The 27,432-nt window shown below is 36.9% G+C and overlaps 1 protein-coding gene across 2 annotated transcripts in view; it reads right to left on the bottom strand.

The window, feature by feature from the left end:
- Positions 1-713: 713 nt before the first annotated feature.
- The window catches only part of LOC101746051 (neuroglobin), a 142,682-nt gene continuing 115,963 nt past the window's right edge, over positions 714-27,432 (bottom strand). For both annotated transcript variants that reach the window (XM_004926782.5, XM_021348409.3), the window contains exons 3-4: positions 10,209-10,440; positions 714-4,389 (exon numbers count right to left, since the gene is read on the bottom strand). In XM_004926782.5, coding sequence (XP_004926839.1) covers positions 4,231-4,389; positions 10,209-10,440 — 391 coding nt within the window. In that variant the 3' untranslated portion in view covers positions 714-4,230. The remainder of the gene's footprint in view (positions 4,390-10,208; positions 10,441-27,432) is intronic.

Raw genomic sequence — 27,432 nt, 5'->3', positions numbered from 1 at the left:
TTTGAAACATTCTTTATTGGAGTTCCGCTTGTATTCGTCTTAGGGTGATGTTATTTGGCCTATGGCCTTCCTTGATAAATGGGCTATCTAACACTGAAATAATTCAAATCTTACCAATAGCTCTTGAGATTAGCGCGTTCAAACAAACAAACTCTTCAGCTTTATAATGTTAGTATAGATTATTAGTAACTCATTATGTTGTACGTCTAACTGTCTGGCTGTCCGATATTAAAATCATTCTTCTCAGGAACGGGTGGAGATATCAAGTTGGAATTGAAACCCATACAAACAGCCCACTGAGTTTCTCTCCAGATCTTCTCAGTGGATCGCGTTTACAATCCGGTGGTAGATACTGCGAAGCACTGCTCTTGCTAGGGTCCAGCATAGATGGAAAAAAAAGTTAAATATGTACTTCTATTAAAAAAAATTGGTAGCTGGTTCCAGGATTCATACAGCGACATTTTTTTTCATTCCTATTCTAGTGACCTCGACGGCTCATACTACATTCGCCGAGCGTGTAGGTGAGCTCACGGGGCTCTACCTGGGGACAACAGACATAGTTGCATCGCTTCGACTATACTGCATGTGCACTCTTTAGACCATATTGACTTCAAATTTAAGCTGCAGCATTGGTGTGTTGTGCTGAACCCAGAGACTGTATTAAGGAATGCACAAGATAAAAATCATATAACGAAAAAAAAAAAACTAACAAAAACACCACGAAAATATTTTATTAATATTTATTTATAATGAAATTAACGGTTTCAATTATTTTAACACACATCGATTTTACATATTACATACAACACATTCATTTTGCGGTTTAATTAATCTAATTGTATAAATACATCTTAAGACTATAATAATTACATACACATTAGTAATTAGTACAAGAAAACGCTTTAATACAATCGTAAATCATGACAACGAGAATCGGAAATAATTCAAATACATTTTCTTAATTGTATTTTGAAGTCACGACTACAAGAAGAAAATCCAATTCACGTTTTAAAATTTTTTCAAACTTTTTAAATTTTGATTTGTTTATAAGCGCGTAAATAATTTTTTTAGGCAGGCGTTCCACTTGATAGTAAGTGGTTGCAGCCAAGCCGTTGCCCACAGCTGGGACTCATTTCTGGTCTTGGCCACAACCAAGAAGGTTTACTTTAAATTAACTCAACAGATCTTGGTAATAAAGACGGACTATGCTCCAGCCGTAGGCAGCGTGATGGTCAAAACATAACGGAGTCATCTCAAAAATATACCTCGGAATGTATGGTACAAAACACACAAACACCAAAGTTCTAAGTCAAATTGAAGTAAAGAGTATCTGAGAGTTCCATGAGTTGTGGTACCTTGTGGGGAGCAAAATTGTTTCTGCCAGTGACCCCTTAAACAAAAAAATATCAATTAGCTTTTAGGGGCGGTTTGTTTTGCCCGCGAAACCTTTACTAATTTGAAAAGTACGGTAGCTGTTATGTAGTAGCCCATTACCTATGTGAGAGAAACGCATCCAGAACCCAAATATTTAGAACAAAAGTTCATATCTACCGTGAATAAATCCCAATAGGCAACCCAATACTAAATCGAAGGAGACACCAGCCTTTTGACAGTCCAAAATTTTCCTAATACCGTCTAGCGTAGTACCGTATTCAATGCGTCTCCCTTTAGCAATCGCAAACAGAGCTGCGGCGTCTATACGACACCATATTCGGGGAACATTACTAAATGCTTCGATCGATAATTGCATGCAATACATCGGAGAAAGCGGGAGCCCCTATGGCATCTTGATTATAATGGATGAGCGTAGATTTCAAGGTACTTTTATTGTTCGCTTTGAGAAGTCTTACCTAAACTAGTTCCACTGCCTCACGGGAGACCGGAATAGCGGCTTAGCGGGGGTCCTATAAGCAGGCGGTCCGTAATCCATTTAGATTGTTTTACTTTTGTCCACGGAATAATTCGCTAAATCAGAATATACTGTAAGTGCGGCTTTTCATCTCCCAGTTGTCATTATTGATAGTAGAACAGTAATGGGCTTTGTCATGTTTGGGGATCATCAGTTTTCGTGTCAAGTGTCGTGTTACGTGGGAAAATTTTCAAGGATACTAAAAGATAGCTAGCTGTTACATTGGCTACCGGTAGTTGAGGCTGCGATTCACATTCAACTTTCTATTGGAACACCAAAGGGTCAATTCAGTGAAGGTAATGGGTGATTACCGCTCTTTATAGCTAAATCGGAGCGCACACAAGTCTCCGGCAAGTTTTTGACGCACGCCAGATTGTACTTACTACACGCGTTTTCTTCTAGATCCCGTAAATAGTGCAAATATTTAAGAATCGTCCATCCTCTTCTATTGATCGCGTTGAAGAGAAATAGAGAAAATCTTTCAATGTGAACCCTTTTTGTGTATGACTCAGAACTCTGTATAGTCTGTACGGATGAGAGCGTGTGGGTGTTAGCAGTAAATCTTAACATTGTTTGTTTATTTACATTTTGTTTGTTAGGAATGTCTGGTTTAAGTGGTCGGTGCACGCGAGATATATTTAAAATATTGAATTAACGCTTTGTTTACTATTACAGTGATGTATGGACATTGTAATGTTCGGAAACTGGATGCTCCATTGGCAGTGCTAAATTTTTTTTTCTTTCTTATTGATGAACGAACTCACAGCCCATCTGGTGTTAGGGTTGACGGGGCACATAAACATCTACAACGTAAATGCCGCCACCCACCTTGAGATATGAGTTCTAATTCTCAGTTTTTGCAGTATAACGGCGCTCCACACTTCAAACCAAAACACATTACTGCTTCATGGCAGAAATAGGTAGGATTTTTTTTATGATTGAAGGATTACTGGTGGCCTGGAAGCCTTTCCAGCTTCACCACGACAGGTGGGCGAGCAAAGGCTCAGCCAGGAGTAGCAAGATGGTACTCACTCGTGCGGGCTCACAATGCCCTAACCCCATTAACAAAATTTTCTACTAGAAATATTCGGCACATTTTTGTTATTACATATCATTTGGATCATTTTTTCAACTTTCCTCGTATGATTTCTCATAACCTGGGTGTGTTTGGTGTTCAACATACCCAAATCATTTTCCTATAAGTACTCTGTATAATTCATTTGCCATTTAAGATCATTGTCGTCATTCTACGCCTGCGCTCGCGCGAGGAAACTTTAAACGCATATAGCAACCGATTGTTTTAAATTTGGCGCGAACAAAAGAGTTTGCGATGACGTGAGCTGTCAATAAAACATTTTACCAACACAGATATAAGTCGAAAGTTTTTTTTTCAAAAATGTATCAAATTATCTTTCTCTTCCGATTTATTATTATAGAATACAATTAAGTTGTTGTTTTACGTTTTTTTGTTTTCATAGACAGTGAGTCTATTCCCTTGGCCAAATTTGCACAAAGCGATGACCTTAAGCTTAATCGATTTTTTGGTTTGGTTCTTTTAGCAAAATATTTGTGCGGTTTAATTTAAAATTTAACACTTTTTCTTGATTTAAACCAAAATACTTTTATTCATTTAGAAAAAGTATTTTTTTTTAAATATAGATACGTTGTTTTTGTGCGATTTGTTCAAGTCTATACACATAATTATTGTTTTAACTGACGATATGCCGTGTAACAACTAAAAACACAATGTTGTTTTTGAATTTGTTAATAAGTTAACAATACTTTATCTAAAGTGAATGTATGTGTGTAAAAATTTAGTTCCATTTAAAAAATTCACAAAGGAAGACACAAAAGTATGAAACAAATAAAAAAATATTAACAAAAACAGAAATTAAAACAGCAATATTTTATATTAAAACTTACATTTGGCTTAAATATATCACTTATTCGTAACACACTGATTGATATAAACTACGTAACTAGTTTTGGTTTCTATTTTTAGTTAAAAAATAATACTTCCTATTAAAAAAGCACACTAAAGACTCAATTCACATTCCCTGCATGCAATTTTACATTATTTTTCAATTTTATTTAAATCTTTAATACACATTACTTAGTGACGAGCAAAAGGAACCATTAAAACTAATAATTAAATATTTTAAAATGACTCACAAGATACACTTACGATTCGACCTCTTTGTTCATTAAAACCAAAAAAAAAAACAAATTGACATTCCATCATTCATTCGCAAAACCCGCTCGTTTAGTTCAACAAATCTTGATGTTTTTTTTTTACAGCCTTTATTGTATTTAATGAATGCTCACGACGCTGAGCTCGGGTTGTTACCAGCCTTCTCGTAGCCTTCGATGAGGGTTTCCAATATGAATTTAATTGTTATTTTGTAAATATTTTCGACGTTTGGCGTGTATCGGTCGCCCAGCGTCGACTCGACGGCCGCAAGGAAAGGCGCTTCGATTTTCTGAAACAGACATAAATAATATCACCACATAGTATAAAACAAAGTCGCTTTCTCTGTCCCTATATCCCTATTTATGCTTAAATCTTTAAAACTACGCAACGGATTTTGATGCGGTTTTTTTAATAGATAGAGTGATTGAAGAGGAAGGTTTATATGTATAATAATATCCATTAAATAGCGGAGAAATACTGTTATCAATAATAAATTACAGTTCCCTAAGCGAAGCGAGGGCGGGTCGCTAGTATTAAATGTAATTAGGCGGCCATTGCGAGATATCGCAGATTTTCGACTCGACGCTTTTATTTCTAGTTTTTTCAAAGTCATATGCCGTATTAAATTTCACGGTGGCAATTAAATTGGAATCCATTGGCTTCGATTAGTATTTAATATATCGACAGTAATAAAAACCTTATCTTGCCGCCGGCCAGCACACCCGAGCAAATATTACAAATCGATGAGGTTTTATTAAAAATGAATACGTGCGGGAGACTGCGATAGGGACTGAGCGAAAATACATAAACGTATTTGATTTTCAGCCACAGCTTAAAGGATCGAAAATAAATTAATCCACAGACATAGCTCTACTGAGCTTCACGCCGGATCTTCTCAGTGGGTCGCGTTTCCGATCCGGTGGTAGATTCTGCGAAGCACTGCTCTTTGCTACGGCTGGGGTTAGAGCCCCGTGAGCTCATCTACTCGCCCGGAGAATCTAGTATAACCCCTCGAGGAATAGGAAGGAAAAAAAGGAAAGGGGGGTTCACCACTTGCACGTAAAAAATATAGAAGTAATTTTTCCATTCCCACAACAGACTAGATGGCTTAACACCAGATTATTTCAGAGGTTTGGGAGAGTTCGACACCTACAACTCTATACTATAAATTGTATACAGTATATTTTCGAAAAGTTATAGCATTTTAATCTACCCTAGTGCTGGTGGGTCAAGAAAGACCTGCCGCGTACTGGTGGAAATATTATTGGGGGCGCATTTTGACCTACTGCCGCATCATATGAAGGTTTATGACTTTACTTGTCGCAGCCGAGTTGTTAGAATCCTGAAAACGGAGTCTAAAATCGACTGACCTAGATAAGAATTTGACACGAAATATATTAACTGTATTTATTATATGTATATGCACGAAATTCTAGTCGCACGTCACTGTGGCATTACCTATAATAGAAAAATCGCGACAAACCGTTGCTGAAAACTCAGTAGAGCTTATCACACCGTGAACAGAACATGAATTCCCCCCTCAAATTGAGTTATAAAGTCAAAATCCCAATCTTATTGCTATCTTTGAGTATCCTGTAAGATGACCCCAAATGACGTCACACAGTTGCAAACAATGAAGCTTGCGTTTATCTTTGTTCTGTCAAGCTTTGTACAGAATCCACAGAAGCTATGAGGCATAATAGATTTCTATTTCTAGATAAACACTAGCTCCAATTGATAATCGAGGAAGACATTAAAAGCTCAATGGGGCGTATGATTTTGGTTATATGTGAAAGACCTTTTGTGCGATTCATCTTTTTGGATCAACTCTTGGATAAATCAAAATCCGTCTCATTGATGCCCAAACTATCTAGAACCGCGTTAGGATCGCAATTACAATGCAATCAGCCGCTTATTTCTAGTGGTTAGTGATTGTGACTTCTGTGTCATGGGATTTGCAAACCCGGAAGATTGTGGTACTTTAAATTGGCCTAGCAATGACTACAGTTCAAGAAATGTGTTTATTAACGAATTTACGCAATGAATAAATAACATTTTATTAAGAAATGCAATGTTTCAAAGTTGTCCCTGCCTTGAATATATAACAAAAAAGGGTTATGAAAAAAAAACCCGCGCGTGCCCAAAATATCTCGTAACGACAGTCACAAAAACTAAAGTCTCTAGGAAGTTTATTAATTTACTTCTTTGAGATGTAAGGAAGCTTTCTCAAAACAAATGACTGCAGCTTTATAATGTCACGAATGAATGTGGACACGAATGCGGTACGTTGTGCCCTTAGAAATATGTTTTATTCCGAGCTTCCATCCCAAGGAATAACGTTTCTTATAAAATATCTAGGTCAGTTTGTTATTTGTATTTATTTGCCGAGTCGATATGCGGACGTATTTATTGACGATCCAATAAACGTCGATGTAAGAGGCACACTTTATCAAAATTAGATTCGTTTATGGCTTTTTTTGTCGGGCTTATTATGTACGCTGTTTTTTGGGCCAAAAACTATAGAAAGTTGATATCGTCATTGACATTAAGAAAACTGAATTGCACGAATGGTATGTGCATTAAAAAGCAAAACGGACATATTCTGTTTCGACAAATAAAGTATCAAAGGTAATAATATTACAGTACTAAGACATTAATAAAATCAGTAATCTATACTAATATATAAATCGACAGTGATTTTTACGGATGTTCCGTTATAACTACTGAACCATGCATCTGATTGGCTTGATACTTGTTCGCGGTGGAAATAGCCAGTATAGTAAACTTATCCATAGTTTTATAACCCATGATAGCTACTTTAAGGAAGTTTATCGTAATATTAGTTAAAAAATCAGTTATTGGCTCCACTGGGACTTATCGGTGAATGTGATTCAACGATGAAGAGTTTTCTCTGGTGATGGAAAGAACTTAGTAGCACGTTGACCGACTGTAATTTAACTTATAATAATAATAATAATAATAAAGCTTTCTTTATTCCACACAAAAATACTTAATTACAAACAATTTGAAGATACATTAATGGTTTTTTTTTTTTTTTTATTATTATTAAACAGTTAAAAAGTATATATTAAAGTTTAAAAAGTGAATTTAGTTTTTTTTTTTTTTTTTTTTTTTTTATATTAATTTTAATATTATTTACATTATATCTGTATGGACCCCCTTCGGGTAAAAGCCTCCTCTAAGGTACTCCACTTCTTCTTATCCTTGGCGATATTCAGCCAATCTTTACCAGCCACTGTTATAATTTCGTCTACCCACCTAGCGTAGGGGCGGCCTTTAGCTCTCTTTCCTCGTGGACCTGTCCATACGACCGATCTTTTTGTCCATCTGTTGTCGTTGTATCTAGCCAGATGGCCTGCCCATTTCCATTTCCTCTGTAGCGAGAATGTTAAAGCATCTGTTATTTTCGTTTTCTGACGGATATTCGTGCATTTCACCTTGTCTTTAAGTTTTAAGCCCATAATACTTCTTTCCATTTTTCTCTGAGTGGTCTGGATTTTATTTTTCGTTTTGAAATCAAATGTCCATGATTGACACCCATAGGTCAGGCATGGTAGTATAGTTGTGTCCATGGCTATCTTCTTAGTGGACAATGGCAGTTGCGATTTGAAAATTTCCTTATAAGCCCAATACTTTTTCCAGGTCATGGCGACTCGTCGGTCCACTTCTTCTGAGTGTCTCTCCCTTCTAAAAGATATTTGCTTTCCTAAATATACATATTTTTCTACAATTTCAAGAGGAATGTTGTTGATAGAGATTGGTAACGTATGGTGATTAGTCCTTACTTTCGTTTTCTCGAGGTTCATTTCTAAGCCAATTTTTGAGCTAGCTTGATGTAATTCATTTATCATTATACTCAATTGTTGTGGGCATTCAGAAAATAGTATAACGTCATCTGCAAATTCGAGATGGCTCAGATAGCTTCCATTTATGTTAATCCCTTTTTTAGACCATGGTAAATTGCTCGTTATCTGTTGTAAGACGGCTATAAACAGTTTTGGGGATAGAGGATCGCCTTGACGGACTCCCCTCTTTATGTTGATTGTTGCTCCGATTCTATCTAGCTTAACTTTACTTGTGCAGTTGGTATAAATGTTTTTTAGAATGCTAATGTATTTTTCTTGAATATTTAATGCATGTAAAGCTTCCCAGATACTGTCGTGTGATATAGAGTCGAAAGCTTTTTTATAATCTACAAAAGCCAGGTATAGGGGCCTTTGGAACTCTAAGTATTTTTCGATAACCTGGTCGACAACTTGAATATGGTCTGCCGTGCTAAAACCCGTTCTGAAGCCAGCTTGCTCTATCGGCTGGTGTGAATCAATGCTGGAGGATATTCTTTCAAGTAGGCAGGAGGCAAATAATTTATATAAACAGGGCATAAGGCTAATCGGGCGGTAATTCCCTATGTCAGCTGGATTACCTTTTTTATATAGTAATATAATCTCAGACTCCCTCCATAGCTGCGGCACAGTTTCTTCTTCAAGTATTTTGTTCCATAAGATGGTGATTGGTGTCAATAGTAAGGTTCTAGCTAACTTGATGTATTCGTTGGTAATGCCATCTGGTCCTGGGCTCTTTTCTGACTTAAGTTTCTTTACTTGTCTTAAGACTTCAGACTCGGAAAAGCGTTGTACAGATGAGGTATTAGTATGACTAAAGATATCTTTTTTCCTCAGTGGATTAATGTCTGGTTGACTGTATAATTTAGTGTAAAAGTTGGTAGCTATATTTATAATCTCTGTTCGGGATTTACATTTATTAGTGCCGGCCTGTAGTGATGGGATCCAGATTTTTAATTTATTTAATTCTTGTTGACCTTTTTTAGCAGATCTTGATTTTTCAAGGTGCTTTTGTATTATGTTTGTCCTATAGATATCGTAGCATTTTCTTATTTCTTTGTTAGTTAGTTTATAAAGTGATTTTAATTTTTCCCTGTATATTTTATTCAATTTAGATTTATTTTGTAGTTTGCTCCTTTCTTTTATAAGTTCTAGCACTTCCACTGACAAGATTCTGCTCTTTTTTGGCCTTTTTATTCCTTTCAAACTTTCCTTTATACATTTTACGATTTTTTCGTAGTAATCTTCTAGTTTATAATTACTATATGTCGTAATAAGTTCTGGTATGTAGCTCTTAAGGTTTTTGAGGTATATTTCTTGTTCGGCTATACTTTTTAGGTTTGTTGACACACTACAGAAATTGCGTCTATTTTTCTTTGTCGATTTTAGGTGAATTGTAGTTCTTAATAATCTGTGGTCTGATCCAAAAGAAAAAGATGATAGTACTTCGTATTTAGAAACTATGTTAGGAATCGTGGTCATAATATAATCTATTTCATTTCTGGTATTCCTATCTGGAGAGATCCATGTCCATCGATTTTTAGGTTTTAAATTGAACATTGTATTAATAATTTTTAGGTTGTACTCTTGTGCATATTGAATGAGTCTCTCTCCTCGCATACTCCTGATACCATGTCCATACTTGCCGGTAGCGGAACATTCATACTTCTTGGTAGTCCCTATTTGTGCGTTAAAATCTCCCATAGAAATTATATATTTCGTACAGGTTGAGTCATGCGCTTTCTCCAGGTCGTCGTAAAAGTTATCTATATCTTCTTGCGACGAGTTTTCAGTTGGGGCATATGCCTGGATAATTGCGAGACGTATCTTTTCTAGCACGATTTCTAGTATGCACACTCTCTCAGATATACCTGTGAATGATATGATATTTTCTTTGTGTATCTTCTTGATTAGGAAGCCTACCCCGTGCAGTCCTTTGGTTTGGCCTATGTGGTACATAATGTATTTGTCATCTTCGATTATCTTTTCACCAAATCATCTCCCAATACGGCCGGTCACCGCGGGAGAGTTAGACCAAAACCCACTAAGGGAAACCACTTTAAAGAACAATAACTTCAGCACCTTCAATATCTGCACCTTCAATGTAAAATCATTAGCTTCCGAATTAAAATTTATAGAGCTTAAGGCAGCGTTACAAGGCATCAACCACGATGTAATAGGACTGTGCGAAGTCCGCCGCTTTGGTAATTTAACTTAAATAGGTACAAATAAACGAATCCCTTACCCAAAAATATTCCACTCTGAACCCAGGTATTTTTCTATGGCTAGCTCCAACTTGGTGTATGTACTGGAAGAAATTGTCCAAATCGTCCAAACCCTTGATCCCCTCGTCCAGGGTGTTCATTACGTTGTTGGCGTGCTCCGCGAGCTCCATGGAGTTTATCTGCTCCTCTTTCGTCTTGCACTGGCGAAATTTCTCGAACATGTCCAGTAGATCTTGGTTCTCTTCGAATAACCTAGCAAAAGACATACTCTCTCTTAGTATTTGGAAGTGGTTTTTTTTATTGCCTAGATATGTGGACGAGCTCACAGCCCACCTGGTGTTAAGTGGTTACTGGAATCCATAGACATCTACAACGTAAATGCGCCACACACCTTGAGATATAAGTTCTAAGGTCTCAAGTATAGTTACAACGGCTGCCCTACCCTTCAAACCGAAACGCATTACTGCTTCACGGCAGAAATAGGCGGGGCGGTGGTACCTACCCGCGCGGAAACACAAGAGGTCCTACCACCAGTAAAAAAAGTTTCGATCTAAAGCACCACACGATGCTTTTAAATTTGGATTATTTGGTTACACGGCTCATGAATAACACATTTATTTTCAATCTTTTTTATTTTAGCTATTAGGGCTGGGCAAACATTTCTCCGTCTTACTGACTCGATGATTCGTACAATTTATTTATTTACAATTAAATAAATATCGATTGAGTTTTTTCACTGAATTCTATTTTCAACGTGTCAACTAATAAATCTAACACCGAAATTTGAATTACAAATATATATCTGAAATAGCACACAGCAGGAAACCACTTTGCCTAAGTAGGTACTACTGTAAACATAAATAATAAAAAAAAAACAAAAAAAAGCTACTGAAACTCAACAAATTCATATGAGCGTCTTCTTTTTTTCATTTAGAAAATTGGAAACTGTTGTATTAGCCGGAATGTACATTAATGAATAATTTATGATACATAATGATACTGACTCTAAAAAAATGAAAAATAAATAATAATAAAAAAAAAAACGCTATTATAGAAAATCCAACTAAAAAATAGAAATAAACTAAGGTAAAAAAACGCGTGGGATGCATGGTGTCAATAGTTATAAGTATGTTATTGACAGATACAAGTAGAAGAATTATAATTTTGATAATATCTTAAAAGCACACTACGCTTTTTTTTACAATAAATTTATTTTCTATTTTTTGATTGAATTTTCTAGAAAAGCGTGTTTTTTTTATTAAAACTATTATTTACTTGTCATTTTTTAGTTTCAGTTGCATTATATATCATAAATTATTCATTAATGTACATTCTCGCAAATACAACAGTTCACCAATTTGCTAATTAAAAAAAAGAAGACGCTCTTATGAATTTGTTGTTTTGATAGAAGAAAGTAAATAACGAGTCTAACTGCTTAAAATATTGAATTGTCATCGGTCTTTGTTTATTGCTTAGATGGGTGGACGAGCTCACAGCCCACCCGATATTAAGTGGTTACTGGAGCCCATAGACATCTACAACGTATATGCGCCACCCACCTTGAGATATAATTTCTAAGGTCTCAGTATAGTTACAACGGCTGCCCCACCCTTCAAACCGAAACGCATTACTGCTTCACGGCAGAAATAGGCGGGGCGGTGGTACCTACCCGTGCGGACTCACAAGACGTCCTACCACCAGTAAATTTCGAGTTAATCCGACGTTTTGGGTCAAAATCATGTTCAATGATTCCGTTACATACTAACATAGATATTAAATTAACATACGTATGAAGCTATTAAAAGCGTATTAATGATGACAAGCTGAGTCCAACCACGTAATCATAGATACTCCTCAATTCGATTGAACAGAAAAATATTTTCGTCACAACTATGGTGTTCCCTATGGCTATTAAGCTCGAGCTGTTTTATGGGTTTGTTATAAAGTCCAAGGTTTATCGGTTGATCATAAAACTCTTGGATTTTTTCCAAAAATATTATTTCGATATATTTATTACATAGTTTTACGTTTACATTATATGTATTAACATTTACTGTGGTCAAAATAAAAGGTACATAAGAGTTATTGGTTTTATTCAAATGATCACACCTATACATAATAGCACACAGCGAATATGCCTTAAAAATCGGTATCAAATTATTTTATTGAGAGTTCGAGACGCCTCAAGCTGATAGGCAGCAACCAAGTAGTGACACACAAATCGTGTACCTTAAGCTATAATGTTGGAAGAAGGATACCAACATACTTCATATTTGAAGTCGTCGTGGTCTAACGGATAAGACGTCCGGTGCATTCGCGTTGAGCGCGATGCACCAGTGTTCGAATCCCGCAGGCGGGTACCAATTTTTCTAATGAAATACGTACTCAACAAATGTTCACGATTGACTTCCACGGTGAAGGAATAACATCGTGTAATAAAAGTGAAACCCGCAAAATTATAATTTGCGTAATTACTGGTGGTAGGACCTGTTGTGAGTCCGCGCGGGTAGGTACCACCGCCCTGTCTATTTCTGCCGTGAAGCAGTAATGCGTTTCGGTTTGAAGGGTGGGGCAGCCGTTGTAACTATACTGAGACCTTAGAACTAATACCTGAAGGTGGGTGGCGGCATTTACGTTATCTTTGTCTTTGGGCTCCGGTAAACACTTAACACCAGGTGGGCTGTGAGCTCGTCCACGCATCAATGCAATAAAAAAAATTGTATCAAGAACTCAAACAGGAGATCAAGATACTAAAACGCAAGACCTCAATTTAATAACATTGCTTAATTAAGGATAACGATGGACTCCGAATGAACGAGCTTTAAAAATAAAAGCTCTCGATGTAGGAAGGTTCCAGTCACTTTAATTACATTAAAAGGGATAACAAAGCAGATTTTCCTAATAAAATTCTTAGATTGCAAATTAAAGTCGTTAATTAGTTACCTTAAATTACATTTTTTCAACAGATTTTCAACAGATTTTCCAACAGAGCAACGTATCAAGCTATATTTAACAAATTTATTTTACGGTTCTCAATCATTAATGTTGTTGATACCGCTAATTAAGCTGAGTATGATTTTATAGTCTTTGGGAAAAGATATCCCTAAAATCTTTTACTAGTTTTTCTTTATTAATTATGGACTATTGGTGGCCCGGAGACCTTTCCAGTTTCACCAGGACAGGTGGGCGAGCTAGGGCTCAGCCGGGAGGGATGGGAATTGCTGACAGCTGCCCGAGCGCCTACAGAGGACCCCTAACAACTCAAGAGCATCTGCTTCGCGAATGAATATACTACCGGATCGGAATCGCAGCCCGCTGAGAAGATCCGGCGAGAAACTCAGTGGGCTGATGCATGGGTTAGGTTGCACGTCGAACTCTTTGTCGAGTTTGACGAGTACAGTTACCGGGGTCCCTAAGCCTGCTCCTAGTGTTAGAGCTGAAGACGTCTAATGCGAGAGTTATTAGATCTGAAGGATTCGTAAGGACGTGTCTATGACCCCTACGTGATCAGGATTCGGGGATAAGTCAGCGGCGGCTACTATAAGGCGATTATCATGACGCATAGCCTTGTCGAAGTACCGTTCCGACGCTGACTTCATGTGTTTGCGCCTTGCTAGCTGAATACATAAATACATTTTTTTAGACCCGGCTCTAATCTCCGCTCTCGTCCACGCGGGGTTCGCGGTGCTTTGAGGTCCACTGTAGTCGAATCGGATCCCTATCTGAAACAGAGCTTGGGAGATGCAAAAGGGGTGAGCGCGGTCAAAGCCTAGTCGACGGAGTCGTCGGCTAGAACTGACTCTACTGGCTGAATTACTCGATGGTGCAGTAGTCAGTTGCCCTGACTATTGTGCCAAGGGTCGTGGGTTCGATTCCCACATCAAGCAAACATTGTGTGATGAAAAGGTTTGCTTGTTCTTTGTTTTGATGTTTATTATCTATATACCTAGTCAGGTCATAATTTCTGTCACATGTTTAATGTAAAATAATTGAAACAAGTTTATTCATTATGTAACCATTCATATACCAAAATGAACTTAATAAAACATAGATTCTTATGACACTAAAGTTTATTCAAAATGACCTCCGTGATTTTGAATGCAGGCCTTCAATCTGCGCGGCCAGTCGTCTATCGCAGCACGAACGAGGTCCATGTCAATATCGGCGGCTGCCTTAATCAAGGATGTCTTGAGTGACTCCAAATTGGGATGAGGCTTTGAGCACGCCTTTTCCTCCAAGTGTTGCCATATCTTGTAATCTAACGGATTCAAATCTGGACTGGAGGAGGGCCAGTCTTCGTGCCGGATGAAGTCGATTTCACGCGCCGCCAGCCAATCTTGTGTGCTCTTCGCTCTATGAGCTGGCGCCGAATCTTGTTGGAATACCCAGTGCCTGTTATTGAACATGGTATGAGAAACAGGTTCCACAAGGTTCGTCAGGACTGTATTTTGATACACAACTGCATTCGTTTTTACACCTTTCTCACAAAAATATACCTCTGTTAAGCCCCAATAAGAAACTCCCAACCATACCATGAGCGAGGATGGAAAATGATCTCGTTGGACACGCGGAATACGGTTGCTCGCTTCTTCACTACTGTGTGCGTACACCTTATCATTTTGTTTGTTGTAGCTCTCTTCTACGGTAAAAAAATTTTCAACCGAAAAAAAAATTTCCCGAATTTTTTTTCCCGCGTACCGCTTCAACAAAGCGCGGCATCTCTTCAGTCTCAGGTGCATTAGACGAGCATTCAAACGATGTCCTGTTTTTCTTCGATATGCCCGAAGCCCTAAGTTTTCATTTAACACCCTTTTCACCGTGGTTCTGCTTAACCCCATCTGAAGGGCCAACAGTTTCTGCTTACGTTTGGGATTTCTTTGATTCCGCCTTCACAGCTTTTATCACTGCTGGAGTCCTAACAGACCGAGGGCGACCACTTCTTGACCTGTCATCTACACTAGAGTCTTCATTGTATCGTTTGATGGTACGATAAACGAATCTTTTGGTTATTTTCAAATTTTTCAGTATGTTAAAAATTTGAATTGGCGCGTAACCGCAACGATGCAACGCAATAACTGCAACACGGTCTTCTTTAAGCGTCCACTCCATATTTAAAAATGAGTAAAATTTTAAAAGTATACATTTTTTATTTTCATGAACAATTCGAAGTTCGAATTTAATAAACTTTTTTGTGGCCAGCATTCTAAAAGAAAAGTTTTTACTGTGTGACAATACTTATGACCTGACCAGTGGCGTACCTAAGGGGGGGCGGTGGGTGCGGTCCGCACCGGGCGGCACTTACCCTGGGGCGGCATTTTAGCATTTACTTTTAGTTGTATAAAGCAATTTATTCATTTCATATTTATTTTCTTTCTTGAATAATAAATGATTATTATGATTATTATAAGTTTAATATTTGATTTATATAAATTATGATTAACTATATGATTTCGAATATTATTCATCGGTGTATACAAATGCATATTAGTGTCAATTTTGAATTCTAATTCAAGAACAAGGTAATAATTTGATTTTATTGTATTCATTAAAATTCTTTGAATTCGTGAAAGTATCTTTTCGATTTTGTTCGGCAATTTTTCCTAACTAAAATTTTTTAATATCAGTTTATAAATGTTATTTCATTTGAAAAGTTTATATGATTACTTTGAAGTAATATATCAATATTTTTTTATTCATCGATTTTTCTTTTGAAAAGCAGGGCCGACGGAAGGCAGTCTGCTAGGTCTGCAAAGCATTAGGGCGCCGGCTTAGGGTAACTAGTCAGGTCACCTGACTAGTTAATATGTATATGTTTGAACATATATAAGTATGTTTATCAGTTTCTGGTACCCAAGGCACGCACTAAATTGGGGCCGGAATAACGTGCGTAAGTATTTGGTTCAAAAAAATAAGTAGGTACCTAAATATGTTATTAAATAAAAACAAACAAATTGAATTAAATAGAGCAATGAAGAAAATTTAAGTTACCATAAAATTGCAGACGTTGTTTACAAAACAAACTCGAATACAATTAACGTTCTTGAAGCAAATTTACATATGAAAACATTTTCAAAAGGTCAAAAAATACACCAAGTTTGAAATTACAAGGGGAAAATTTTGCTGTGAAAACGCCTGAGTTATCTTTATAGCAACGTAATATTGATAAAATTTGCTAAGAGAAAACTCGAGGAGCTTACATTACAATGTGAGAATATCGTCAAAAGGATTTTATTACTCATTTCAAATTTGATCTGATAAATCTACTGCATTTTTTTTATTCTATTGTTTGAAAAAAGTGAAGTGAAGTGGAAGATTAGTTTCTGGCGTTCGATGACACGTGTGTGCTTAGTGCGAGTTTTTAAACTTCTCGATCGTAAAAAAGTAATTAAACACTAGCTAAACTCGACCGCAGATTATGGCATTGCTTTTATTAAGAATCTATTTGAATCGGATTCGGTCACAATTTCTTACAAGTATTATCAAGACTTATCAAACTTTTTTTTATTGCCCTTGTCGGCAGACGAGCATACGGCCCACCTGATGGTGAGTGGTTACCGTCACCCATGGATTTCAGCAACGCCAGGGGCAGAGCCAAGCCGCTGCCTACCGCTTAATACTCTCCACAAGCCTCGTTTGGAGAAGGACATGCCATAGCGCAATCCATAGCCGGATGGTACGTGGCAAAAAAGACCTCTGGAAACGCACTGTGGTTGACCGCAGTGGCTCCAGGTAGTATGGATGAACTCTACTCCGGTGGCGGGCGGTGCGATGTTAAAAACGAGATGTCGGTATCATCTCGAACAATTTCTCAGAGCACTCTCAAAATTCAATTAACTAACCGCTATGAATACAATAAAAATCATAGGCCTCTTTTGATTCTGTGTGCTTAGTGCGAGTTATTTAACGTTCTCGATAACGTAAAAGTTAGCTCATATTTGTATGGAATGGGATCGTTTGCCGCTAGGGGCGCTGTTCCAACTGCATACAAAATTGGGTTAACCTTTACGCTATCGAAAACGTTAAAAAACTCGCACTAAGCACACAGACAACGGAAACATACAGAGGAGGGCCGTTCGGATTGTCGATAATCCCATTCTCTCGGATCGTTTGGAGCCTCTGGGTCTGCGGAGGGACTTCGGTTCCCTCTGTATTTTGTACCGTATGTTCCATGGGGAGTGCTCTGAGGAATTGTTCGAGATGATACCAGTATCTCGTTTTTACCATCGCACCGCCCGCCACCGGAGTAGAGTTCATCCATACTACCTGGAGCCACTGCGATCATCCACAGTGCGTTTCCAGAGATCTTTTTTGCCACGTACCATCCGGCTATGGAATGAGCTCCCCTCCACGGTGTTTCCCGAGCGCTATGACATGTCCTTCTTCAAACGAGGCTTGTGGAGAGTATTAAGCGGTAGGCAGCAGCTTGGCTCTGCCCCTGGCATTGCTGAAGTCCATGGGCGACGGTAACCACTCACCATCAGGTGGGCCGTATGCCCGTCTGCCTACAAAGGCAATAAAAAAAAAAAAAAAAAAGTGCGAACACGTTTACAAAGTGTTCCTTTCGTATAAAGAGATCTAATCTAGAACAGTCTAACGTGTAGCCTTCAGTAGGCCCGGTCTCCGGAACTGTAACGGCGGCTGTGACTAGTGAGGCCGTGTTCTTGACCTATGCCTGACCCTCTTCAGCCGGGGTTGCTAGATCAATTTGCAAATTCTACCGACTTTCATAATTTACTTCAACTTATGCATGGCGGGACTAAGTTGAACAATAAGCGGCTATTTGGTTGTAAAACGAAAGTAGTATTCGAATTAGCCTTTTTTGACGTGACAACGTCTTATAACTCGATAGAGCCGCCGGCTTCACGCACGAAAAAACATGACGCATGCGGCGTTACCTCGCTCTGTGGCGTACATATTTTCGTCAAGTATGAAGTTCAGTGAAAAGTGAATGTGGTGTCAATTGTTTATAGCAACGATAATTGAAAAATGAAACCATTCCATCAGTATTTTCATATAACGTTCAACTATCGTCAGTAACCCGACTTTACAGACAACAGATTTTTTTTTCTTTACTACTTAAACTGATAGCCTTGAGAGGATATGTCAGCTTAACCTAACAAGTAGGTGAGCTCTTGGGGCTCAAACCTGACAACGTTACTAACACTAACCCTAGCAAGAGCAGTGCTTCGCAGAATATACAGTTTAAATTTGAAGTTTTGTCTAAAGAGTGCACGTGTAGTATAGTCGTAGCGATGCAACTATGTCTGTTTTTCCTAAGTAGAGCCCCGTGAGCTCATCTACACGCTCGGCGAATCTAGTATGAGCCTTCGAGGTCACTAGAATAGGAATGAAAAAAAGCCGCTGTAAGAATCCTGCCACCAGCTACCATTTTTTTAAATAGAAGCACATAGTTGACTTTTTTTCCCACCTGTGCTGGGCCCTAGTAAGAGCTGTGCTTCGCAGAATCTACAACCGGATCGGAAACGCGACCCACTGAGAAAATCCGGCGAGAAACTCAGTGGGCTGTGTCTGTGGGTCAATTTACTCGCCGAACCCTTCGTCGCAATTGGCTAATGGACATGACATTATATATATAATACTCCATTTGAGTAAAGTTAAAGACAACAAATGGAAATATTAATATATTAGTTCATTTTTAATAAGCAAAGGACAGTCAAAACATGATTATTAATTCTAACTAGAGGTCCCGCAGTAGTCGAAATTCGACTATAATTAATTGTAATTGTAAGTTTGTACACTATTATGATTGTGTTTTATACTTCTATAATCACAAATTTCGCCAAGACTACACTATAAAAATATTAACAAAGACAAACAATATTTAATTTATTCTCAATTTGACAACAGAACATCAAGAACAAAAGTTTGACAATAAATAGTATGCTTGCGTGTGTGCGTCAAATACATGTATGTAGTGTGTGTAATGTTTTCTTTGTTGATTTAATTTATCTTTTATGCATTATTTTAAAAAAATATTAGCATTGTGCACTTCTTCTCTATATTCTCTATAAGTGTGGAAAATTTCATACTCCTTCCGTCCGCGCAATTTTCGTAAAAAGGGATACAAAGTTTTTGCTTCACGTATTAATATATAGATTACAAATTAAAACTTCTGTGTATATTGGCATGTTCATAAGATTTTAGTAGGTATTTTTTTTTTTTTTTTCATTGCTTAGATGAGTGAACGAGATCACGGACCACCTGATCATAAGTGATTACAGGAGCGCACAGACATCTACAACGTAAATGCCGTCACCCACATCTAGACATGAATTATAAGGGTTTCACCTTTAACAGTATTTATTGGTTATTTTTTACTGTAGCAACATTTTTGGATAGGGCCAGATTGAGTTGCCGACGTATTCATTGTTGCCCTGAATACTGATGAGGCGAAAAGGCTAGTGTTGTCAACCTTCAAACCGGTTGTAATTTTCATAGTTTTAAACATCATTTTTTACAAATTTAAAACGTGTTTCAGGTGTTTTTAGTGCTCTGACTGTATGAGATCATTAAAGCCTCAAACTAGAGATATAGCTACTGTTCCCGCATACCGTTGAGTTATTGGCGGTATATTCTTAGTGGGTCGTGATTCCGATTCAATGCAGAAAAACAATGCCGTTTTTAGGGTAGATGTTAGCAAACCCTTTCAGATCGAGCTCCGAGAGTTTGTCCATCAGTCAGAGTGAGGCCAGAATAGCCCTCTCGAGACTATTGGCAGAAATGTAGGTATAAACATATTTGTATAAAAATCAAGCATTGTTATAAGCAAAGAATAACTATTTATTTTGGATAAATATGAGTACTACTTTATAAGTAATGGCATAACAAAATTCTTTGGTAAGAATTTTTCAGTTTACAGTTTGAACCACTGAAGTACTATATAGGTCTATGGTTTGAACAAAGAAGCAACATTGATATAATATATATTAAAGATGAGATCCATTAGTCATTTTTACACTAATTATATTCTTCGCAATTTTACATTAATAATATATTATTTCACTTTTTGATCGGAGTTTTCTTAACTATCGCATCAAGAGATCCTCTGACTCATTCCAAAAAACAGATAGGTAGCTGGGAACCGTGCGCGATTATCCGGCCAAAATTAGGATTCCATGTGTTTTGATTACCAGAGACTGACATGCTTGTATACGTTTAAATGTATACATACATATATTTTTTTAAGGGATTTTATGACCTGGTAACTTAGACCTTTAGGTCATGTCTTATTTTAATTTATATTCTTATTTTTATGAAAAATGATAATATAGAGTGAAATGAAATGAAGATGATTAGTTTGAGACTATAATCTACTGAGATGAAAGTAAATGAAATGGGATGAAATATAATCTCTGTAAAATGGTGGTCATTTACTGAGATTTTTCAGTGGACTTTTTGGAGGATCTCGAGAAGCTACGTCCAGCGGCTTTGTTTCGTTTTCCCACATTTGTGCACTTTGACAGTTAAACAATTAATAAACAACCGTTATTTCACATTTAAACCTGAAGAAACACTAAATTGACAAAATAAAATAACTTTACTCCTCACGTTCCCGCCAAAAAGTCATACATAATTATATAATAAACACCCAGACACAGAGCAAGTAAACTTGTTTATCACACGAATGTTTTGCCTGATGTGCGAATCGAACCCACGACAAATAGACAACAATATTCATGTGTTTTTAGAATAGATAGATTACAGATAGAAATCATGTGTACTAAACTCATATTTAAGATATATTTTCATTTATTTATTGGTAGCACTTACATATTTTATTCATAGGTATGATCAAATTCTTTTTCTAGAGTTTGTCACCGACCCAGCTTTTATAAAAAACGCCTGTACTAAATATTTAGTACTTCGAGTAGTAACAAACTTTGCTCCTAAACGTGTTTAAGGCGCTTGTAAGTCATTTGATTTTATTCCAGCAAGTTCAATCTAAATAAATTAATCTTCTTACACTTCTACTACTTAATATGTCCAACTACATAGCTGTTTTCACATTACACAGTATATTGGATTAGTTTTGCGAACGTTATAATATTTTTTTATCTTCTATCTTATATATTATAATCTATCTATACTAATAAACTACTCAAAACAAAATAGGGCCCACCATGTTTTATAAATGAATTTTACAGATTCTTTTTCTTTTTTCAGTTTTTATGATTAGGAATGAATAAATTAAGGTTTTCGAAAGTGTGTGAATATTAACAAGAGTAAGTTTTGATAATTTTATGGACTTTAGTCAAAATTTACAGTTTTTAGGAAAGTTGACAGAAATTATTGATTTAAGTAAAGTTTGATTTTGATTTTTATTATTGACTAAATCAATGAGTTTGATGGTGCTTAATAGCGAGTAGGTACTCCTCTATTCCATATGCACTCTCTGAATCTGTCTGGGACACTTTCAATCGAATGGGTGATGTTTTCCTCGGGTATTCGCTCCCAACACAATTTTAGGGCGTTTATGAGCTCTTGTCGATTAGTCACATTACTGAAGTTCGGTTTGAGGCTTTTTTTCAATTGGTCCCATAAATGTTCAATAGGGTTAACATCGGGATTCATGGCCGGCCATGGTAAAACCGTGATATTGGCTTCAGAGAAAGCTCTCTGTGTTGTTCGCGCTGTATGCGGGCGAGCATTGTCTTGCATAAAGACGAAGTTTTCACCCACTCTTTGTGAAAATGGGATGACATGGGGCCAAATTATTCGATTGACATACCGGGAGGCGGTTATGGAGCCTTCTTCCAGAATTACCAGCTCAGTTTTACCGAGCAAGCTTATTCCAGCCCACACCATAACATTTGGACCTCCAAAACGATCCCTTTCGCGTATGCAAGGTTCTGAAAAATGTTCTCCTTCTCTTCTCCACACGCGCACTCGACGATCATCGCAGAAAAACTTCACTTTACTTTGTCCGTAAAGAGTATATTTCTCCAGTTGTCCATTGTCCACTTCGCATGCTCGCGAGCAAACCTCAAACGTGCTGCACGATGCGCTCTTGTCAATTTTAGACGAATAACACGAAATCTGGAACGTTGTCCGTCTTCATGGAGCCGATTTCGAATGGTTTGATCACCGATTCGTGTGCAAGTCGATTGCCGCAGTCGATTTTGTAAGACGCGGGCGGGAATCGTACGCTCTCGACGTGCAGTCAGTCTGATATACCGGTCTTCCTGGACGGTTGTAGCTCGCGCTCGTCCTGATCCAGGTCTCCTCGTGATACTACCTGTCTCTAAAAAACTTTCCCACGCGTTTCGAATAGCTCGTCGCGACACACCAAGACGTCTTGCCACTGATCTCTGAGATTCTCCCTCCTAAAGCATAAACACTGCTCTTGTTGCTGTTTCCACATCCATATGACACCGAGAACCAGGCATAATGATCGCGAGTAACACCGAAATCAACTCAAAATGAAAAAAGTAGACGTGCGACTGTAACACTCAGAATATGACTTAGGGTACAAGTGACTGAGAATTTGAGTAATAAATGTTTTTTGGAGTAGGTACTTCTCTTTTTTTGTCTACACACCATTGAATTCATGACTTGAAACATTGATAACGTTAGATAAACATGTCAACAATACTTCGAAATGTTTTACTTCACTATTTACTACCCAACAATTTTTTTTAGACGAAATTCGAGATTATCTTAAAGTGGGCCCTATTTTGTTTTGAGTAGTTTATTATAAAGAGGAAAGATTTGTTTGTTTGTTTGTTTCGAATAGGCTCCGAAACTACTGGACCGATTTGAAAAATTATTTTTCTATTAGAAGCCGACATTGTCCCTGATGAACATAGGCTACTTTTTTTTAATTTTTTTTTTTTGGTTTCATGTGTGTTTTAATGTTTCCGAAGTGAAGCGAGGGCGGGTCGCTAGTCTATATATATACCTAAAAATGAATTGCTGTTCGTTAGTCTCGCTAAAACTCGAGAACGGCTGGACCGATTTGCCTAATTTTGGTCTTGAATTATTCGTAGAAGTCCAGGGAAGGTTTAAAAGGTTTAAAATATGAAAACACTTGGAATTAAACAAAAATAACAATTTTGATGTGTCCCCCGTCGAACGGATTAGTTTTGTTTGTTGTAAGTTTATTTTATACAAAAGCTTAGGTCTTTTATTTATCGATTGAGACACTACGAAGTTTGCCGGGTCAGCTAGTTATCTATAAATGAGTATTTTTCATTTCATAGACAATTGAGCAAACATATTGTCCATTCGGTCTTTATTGAGTACTGGAAACCACGAATGTGACAATGGTACTGCTATCTCCCATCTTGGCATGGAATCTAAGTGTCAATTGCTGCATAGTTAAACAGCTTTCTCACTCTTCGAAGCGGAACGTTCAACTGCTTATCAGTGCAAATAGACAGGGAGTGGTACCTACCCGTGCCGGCTTAGAGATGCCCTATGACCACAATAACCATATTATCGACGCTTGAAAGGCAAACGTGACTAAGCGACAATGCGTGAACTTTTTGTTTTTCAAGCGTCGATATAATTACGGTAATTACCATTTTGTAGGTTCGATTTTAAATATAATTACGGTAATTATCATTTTGTAGGTTCGATTTTAATTAAACTATATTATTCCTTATTATTATTTCTTAATGAGTTATATAGAGTAATCATTATTTTTATAACACTGGACTGTAATTGAATTGTAACTTTTCTGTACTGGGTTAATTGATTGAGAAAACCGATAGATATGTAACGATGCGACATTTCATATTTGGTACAGAATACATTAGGACAAAGATTAAGCAATTGAGCCTACGCCACCCAACTGTTTTTAACAGAATTAATCCTTTTTATTAACCTTATTTCAAAGGTAATCGTGAATTCCCGCTGAAAAGAACGAATTCAAATGCCATTCAAACAATAAAATAAATTGTTTCGGCAAAAGGCCCTTTTCAAATAACAACAAGAAAAACAATTTTCCGCAACAGCGCAGAAAGGGCTGGACGTTCTTAGGAACAAATCGTGTTGGTCAGTTGTCACTATAGGATTTTAAATAGGGTCCTAGAATGATTATGGTCTGAGCAGTTAAAAAAAAAGCGCATTCACAATATAATTTATAATTACTAAACGCCAATTAATTTTGGCTTAATAGTCTAGTTACCGGGCCATACATCTTCAAAAAAAAAACAACATTATTTTCTACTTTTAGTTAAAATGATAGCAATAAAGCTATTAAGAAAGGTAATCTCGTCGAATATTATCTCTTAATTTCATTAACAAAGCTGATCGTAAGCAAATGACAAACAAATACCTACTTAAATACTGCTGTAAAATCGGAGGTCTGAAAATAATAACACGATTTGTAACATAATTAACGCTCCATAAAACGAGGGAAGGCCGTGAAACGAGGGTTTAAATTCGTCGATTTAAATGCATTTTCTTAAAGCAGCACTAAAAATTCATAAGACCCGGATACGTTAGGAAGTGAATCCTTCGTTTGTTCTATGAATTTTTTTACTAGTAGCTTTTCTAATTTGTTTACTGGTGGTAGGACCTCTTGTGAGTCCGCACGGGTAGGTACCACCACCCTATTTCTACCGTGAAGTAGTAATGCGTTTCGATTTGAAGGGTGAGGCAGCCGTTGTAACTACACTGAGACCTTAGAACTTATATTTCAATGTGGGCGGCGGTATTTACGTTTTAGATGTCTATGGTTTCGAAGAACCACTTAACAACCAGGTGAGCTGTGAGCTCGTCCAGCAACTTAAACAATAAAAAAAGAAAAGAAATCGTTTAATAACAAGCTTAGTTAAAGTTTTGTACTACAGAATGACAGTAACAATAACATCTACATTAACATTATCGTGCTAATTAAAAATACTGAGTTTTGTTTATTAGCTCTTCACTACATAGTATAAAACAAAGTCGCTTTCTCTGTCCCTATATCCCTATGTATGCTTAAATCTTTAAAACTACGCAACATATTTTTTATTAATATATTTTGATGCGGTTTTTTTTAATAAATAGAGTGATTGAAGAGAAAGGTTTATATGTATAATAACATCCATTAAATAGTGAAGAAATCAATAATAAATTACAGCTTCCGAAGCGAAGCGAGGGCGGGTCGCTATATCAAAAAATATATCTATTTTTTTATATAGACATGAAACAAAGTCTCAGTTTGCCCAATGAGTTTCTCGTCGGATCTTCTCAGTGGGTCGCGTTTCTGACTGTGTAGTAGATTCTTCGAAGCACGGCTCTTGCTAGGGCTAGTATTAGCTAATTCGTCAGGTTAGAGCTCCGTGAGCTCACTTAATCGCCCGGCGAATCAAGTATAATACCTCGAGGTTGCTAGAATAGGTAGGAGATCAAAAAAATCAGTTTCAATATAAACATTGGTTGCTTAATTTCAACTATGAGGACACTGAAATTTTGTTTTTGATTACACCCACAGACACCCTCTTACACTCACTCATGCTCAGACTCATTACACACAGAGGGTACAATAATAGATTCATTTAAATATTTTTTGTTAATTTTTATATTTTTAAGCTCACATTTTGTCACTTTTATGCAATCCATGAATTTCAGTTTAATTCTTGTCTATTAATTTTCATTTTTTTTGCATCTGAAGTAAAGCTGTTGTATTCTTTGTACGAGGAGCTGCTTGAGATACAGGTTTTATCGCCTAGTTCAAGCACAGATGCAAGTTATGATTGTGTTTCTACTTCTATGTTGATAATAAAAAAATAAAATTAAAAAAAAAACAGTCCTAGCCTGCAAATCGAAAGTAGTTCTTTTTATTTCCATTGCTGCCGGACAAGTGTTTTATGAATTTCAACAATGTCAAGGGCATAGACAAGCCGCCGCGCCGCCTACTGAAATTACATTATAAATCACTCAAGAAATCAGATAATTCTAATAATGTCAAGCTAAACACACAAATGATGTCATAAATGCTCAGTCTGAGATGTGATTAAATTATCGTGTTCAACCAAATTATATAAGTTGGCGCGGGTTTTTCTTTAATTTAACAGCTAAACTCTTTAGTAGTGAAATTGATATTAGAATTCTCAATTAAATTACTTTGGAATTATTATAGTTTACCCGAAAACGAAAGAAAACAATAGAAAATGTTATATAATCTACACATACACAATAGTTTTCTTTTTGTGATTTCGAAAACTCTTCAAATACTTATTATACCTGGTTGTTCGCAGTTTTAAAGCAAAACACGCAATTTTTTGTCTATCTGATGTACATAGGTAGGTAGCGGATGGCTCTGCCCCTGGCATTGCTGAACTCCATTGGCGACGGTAACCACCCACCATCGGGTGGGCCGTGTGCTTATCTGCTTACAAGGGCAATAAAAAAAAATCACGAACTGTGAACAAAGAATGTCTTTTGAAATGATTATTGATATTAAATGCCCTGAAAAAAATCCAGTTGTATTAACTTACAAAGTCGCTTCGGTTAATTGAGAATTTTATGTGCGTTAATTATATTTTTCGAACACATTTTTTCACGTTTTATTAGAGCCTACGACTTTTTCTAAACGAATTCTTCAACAGTACGTTGTACTTCCTGTGATGATAACGAGCGGAGAACGCTTGTGAATTAACAAAAGACTGTCGTTGGAGTTCGATCGAACAGAACTAGAATACAATGAACGTCACTTGGCACAATTGGTACACAAAACGGACTCACCACTTCAATTTACTTGTTATTTCTCACGATCTCAACAGCGTAGTTCAAGAATGAACAGATCTTTAATCTATATACATGAATTCTGTTGTGTAAAGAGTGATAGTGTAATGGTATATGATAGAAGAGTATGGAAGGAGAAAACATGTTGCGCCGACCCCAGGTGACTGGGAAAAGGGCAGGATAATGATGATGATGAAAGAGTGATAGTGTTACGCGCTGGAGTTCGGGATAAATAAAAACTCTATCGATTCACAAGTTAACACTGTATTAGCGCTTAGAACACTTCACAAATTAAAACTCTCAATTCGCTTCTTCGGCTTCGCTTCGGATGATCCGTTCGCTGTTTCGCTTCGAGTAGTTTCGATTACTAACTGACTGCATGCCATCTCTGCAATACTTTTATAGCCTATAATACCACATCCCTAGAATCATCGAGAATATTCCAAAAAAGTCTAAAAAATAATTTCCAAAAAATAATTTCATTCAAAATTCTTCAGTGCATTTCCTTAATACCAATGATGAAATGAGGTCTTCTATATTATTAATAAG

The sequence above is a fragment of the Bombyx mori genome, chromosome 18 (genome assembly GCF_030269925.1).
Source record: "Bombyx mori chromosome 18, ASM3026992v2".
In the NCBI taxonomy this organism is placed as follows: domain Eukaryota; kingdom Metazoa; phylum Arthropoda; class Insecta; order Lepidoptera; family Bombycidae; genus Bombyx; species Bombyx mori.
The sequence above is the reverse complement of the archived record's forward strand: the minus strand, read 5'-3'. Positions and strand labels throughout refer to the sequence as shown.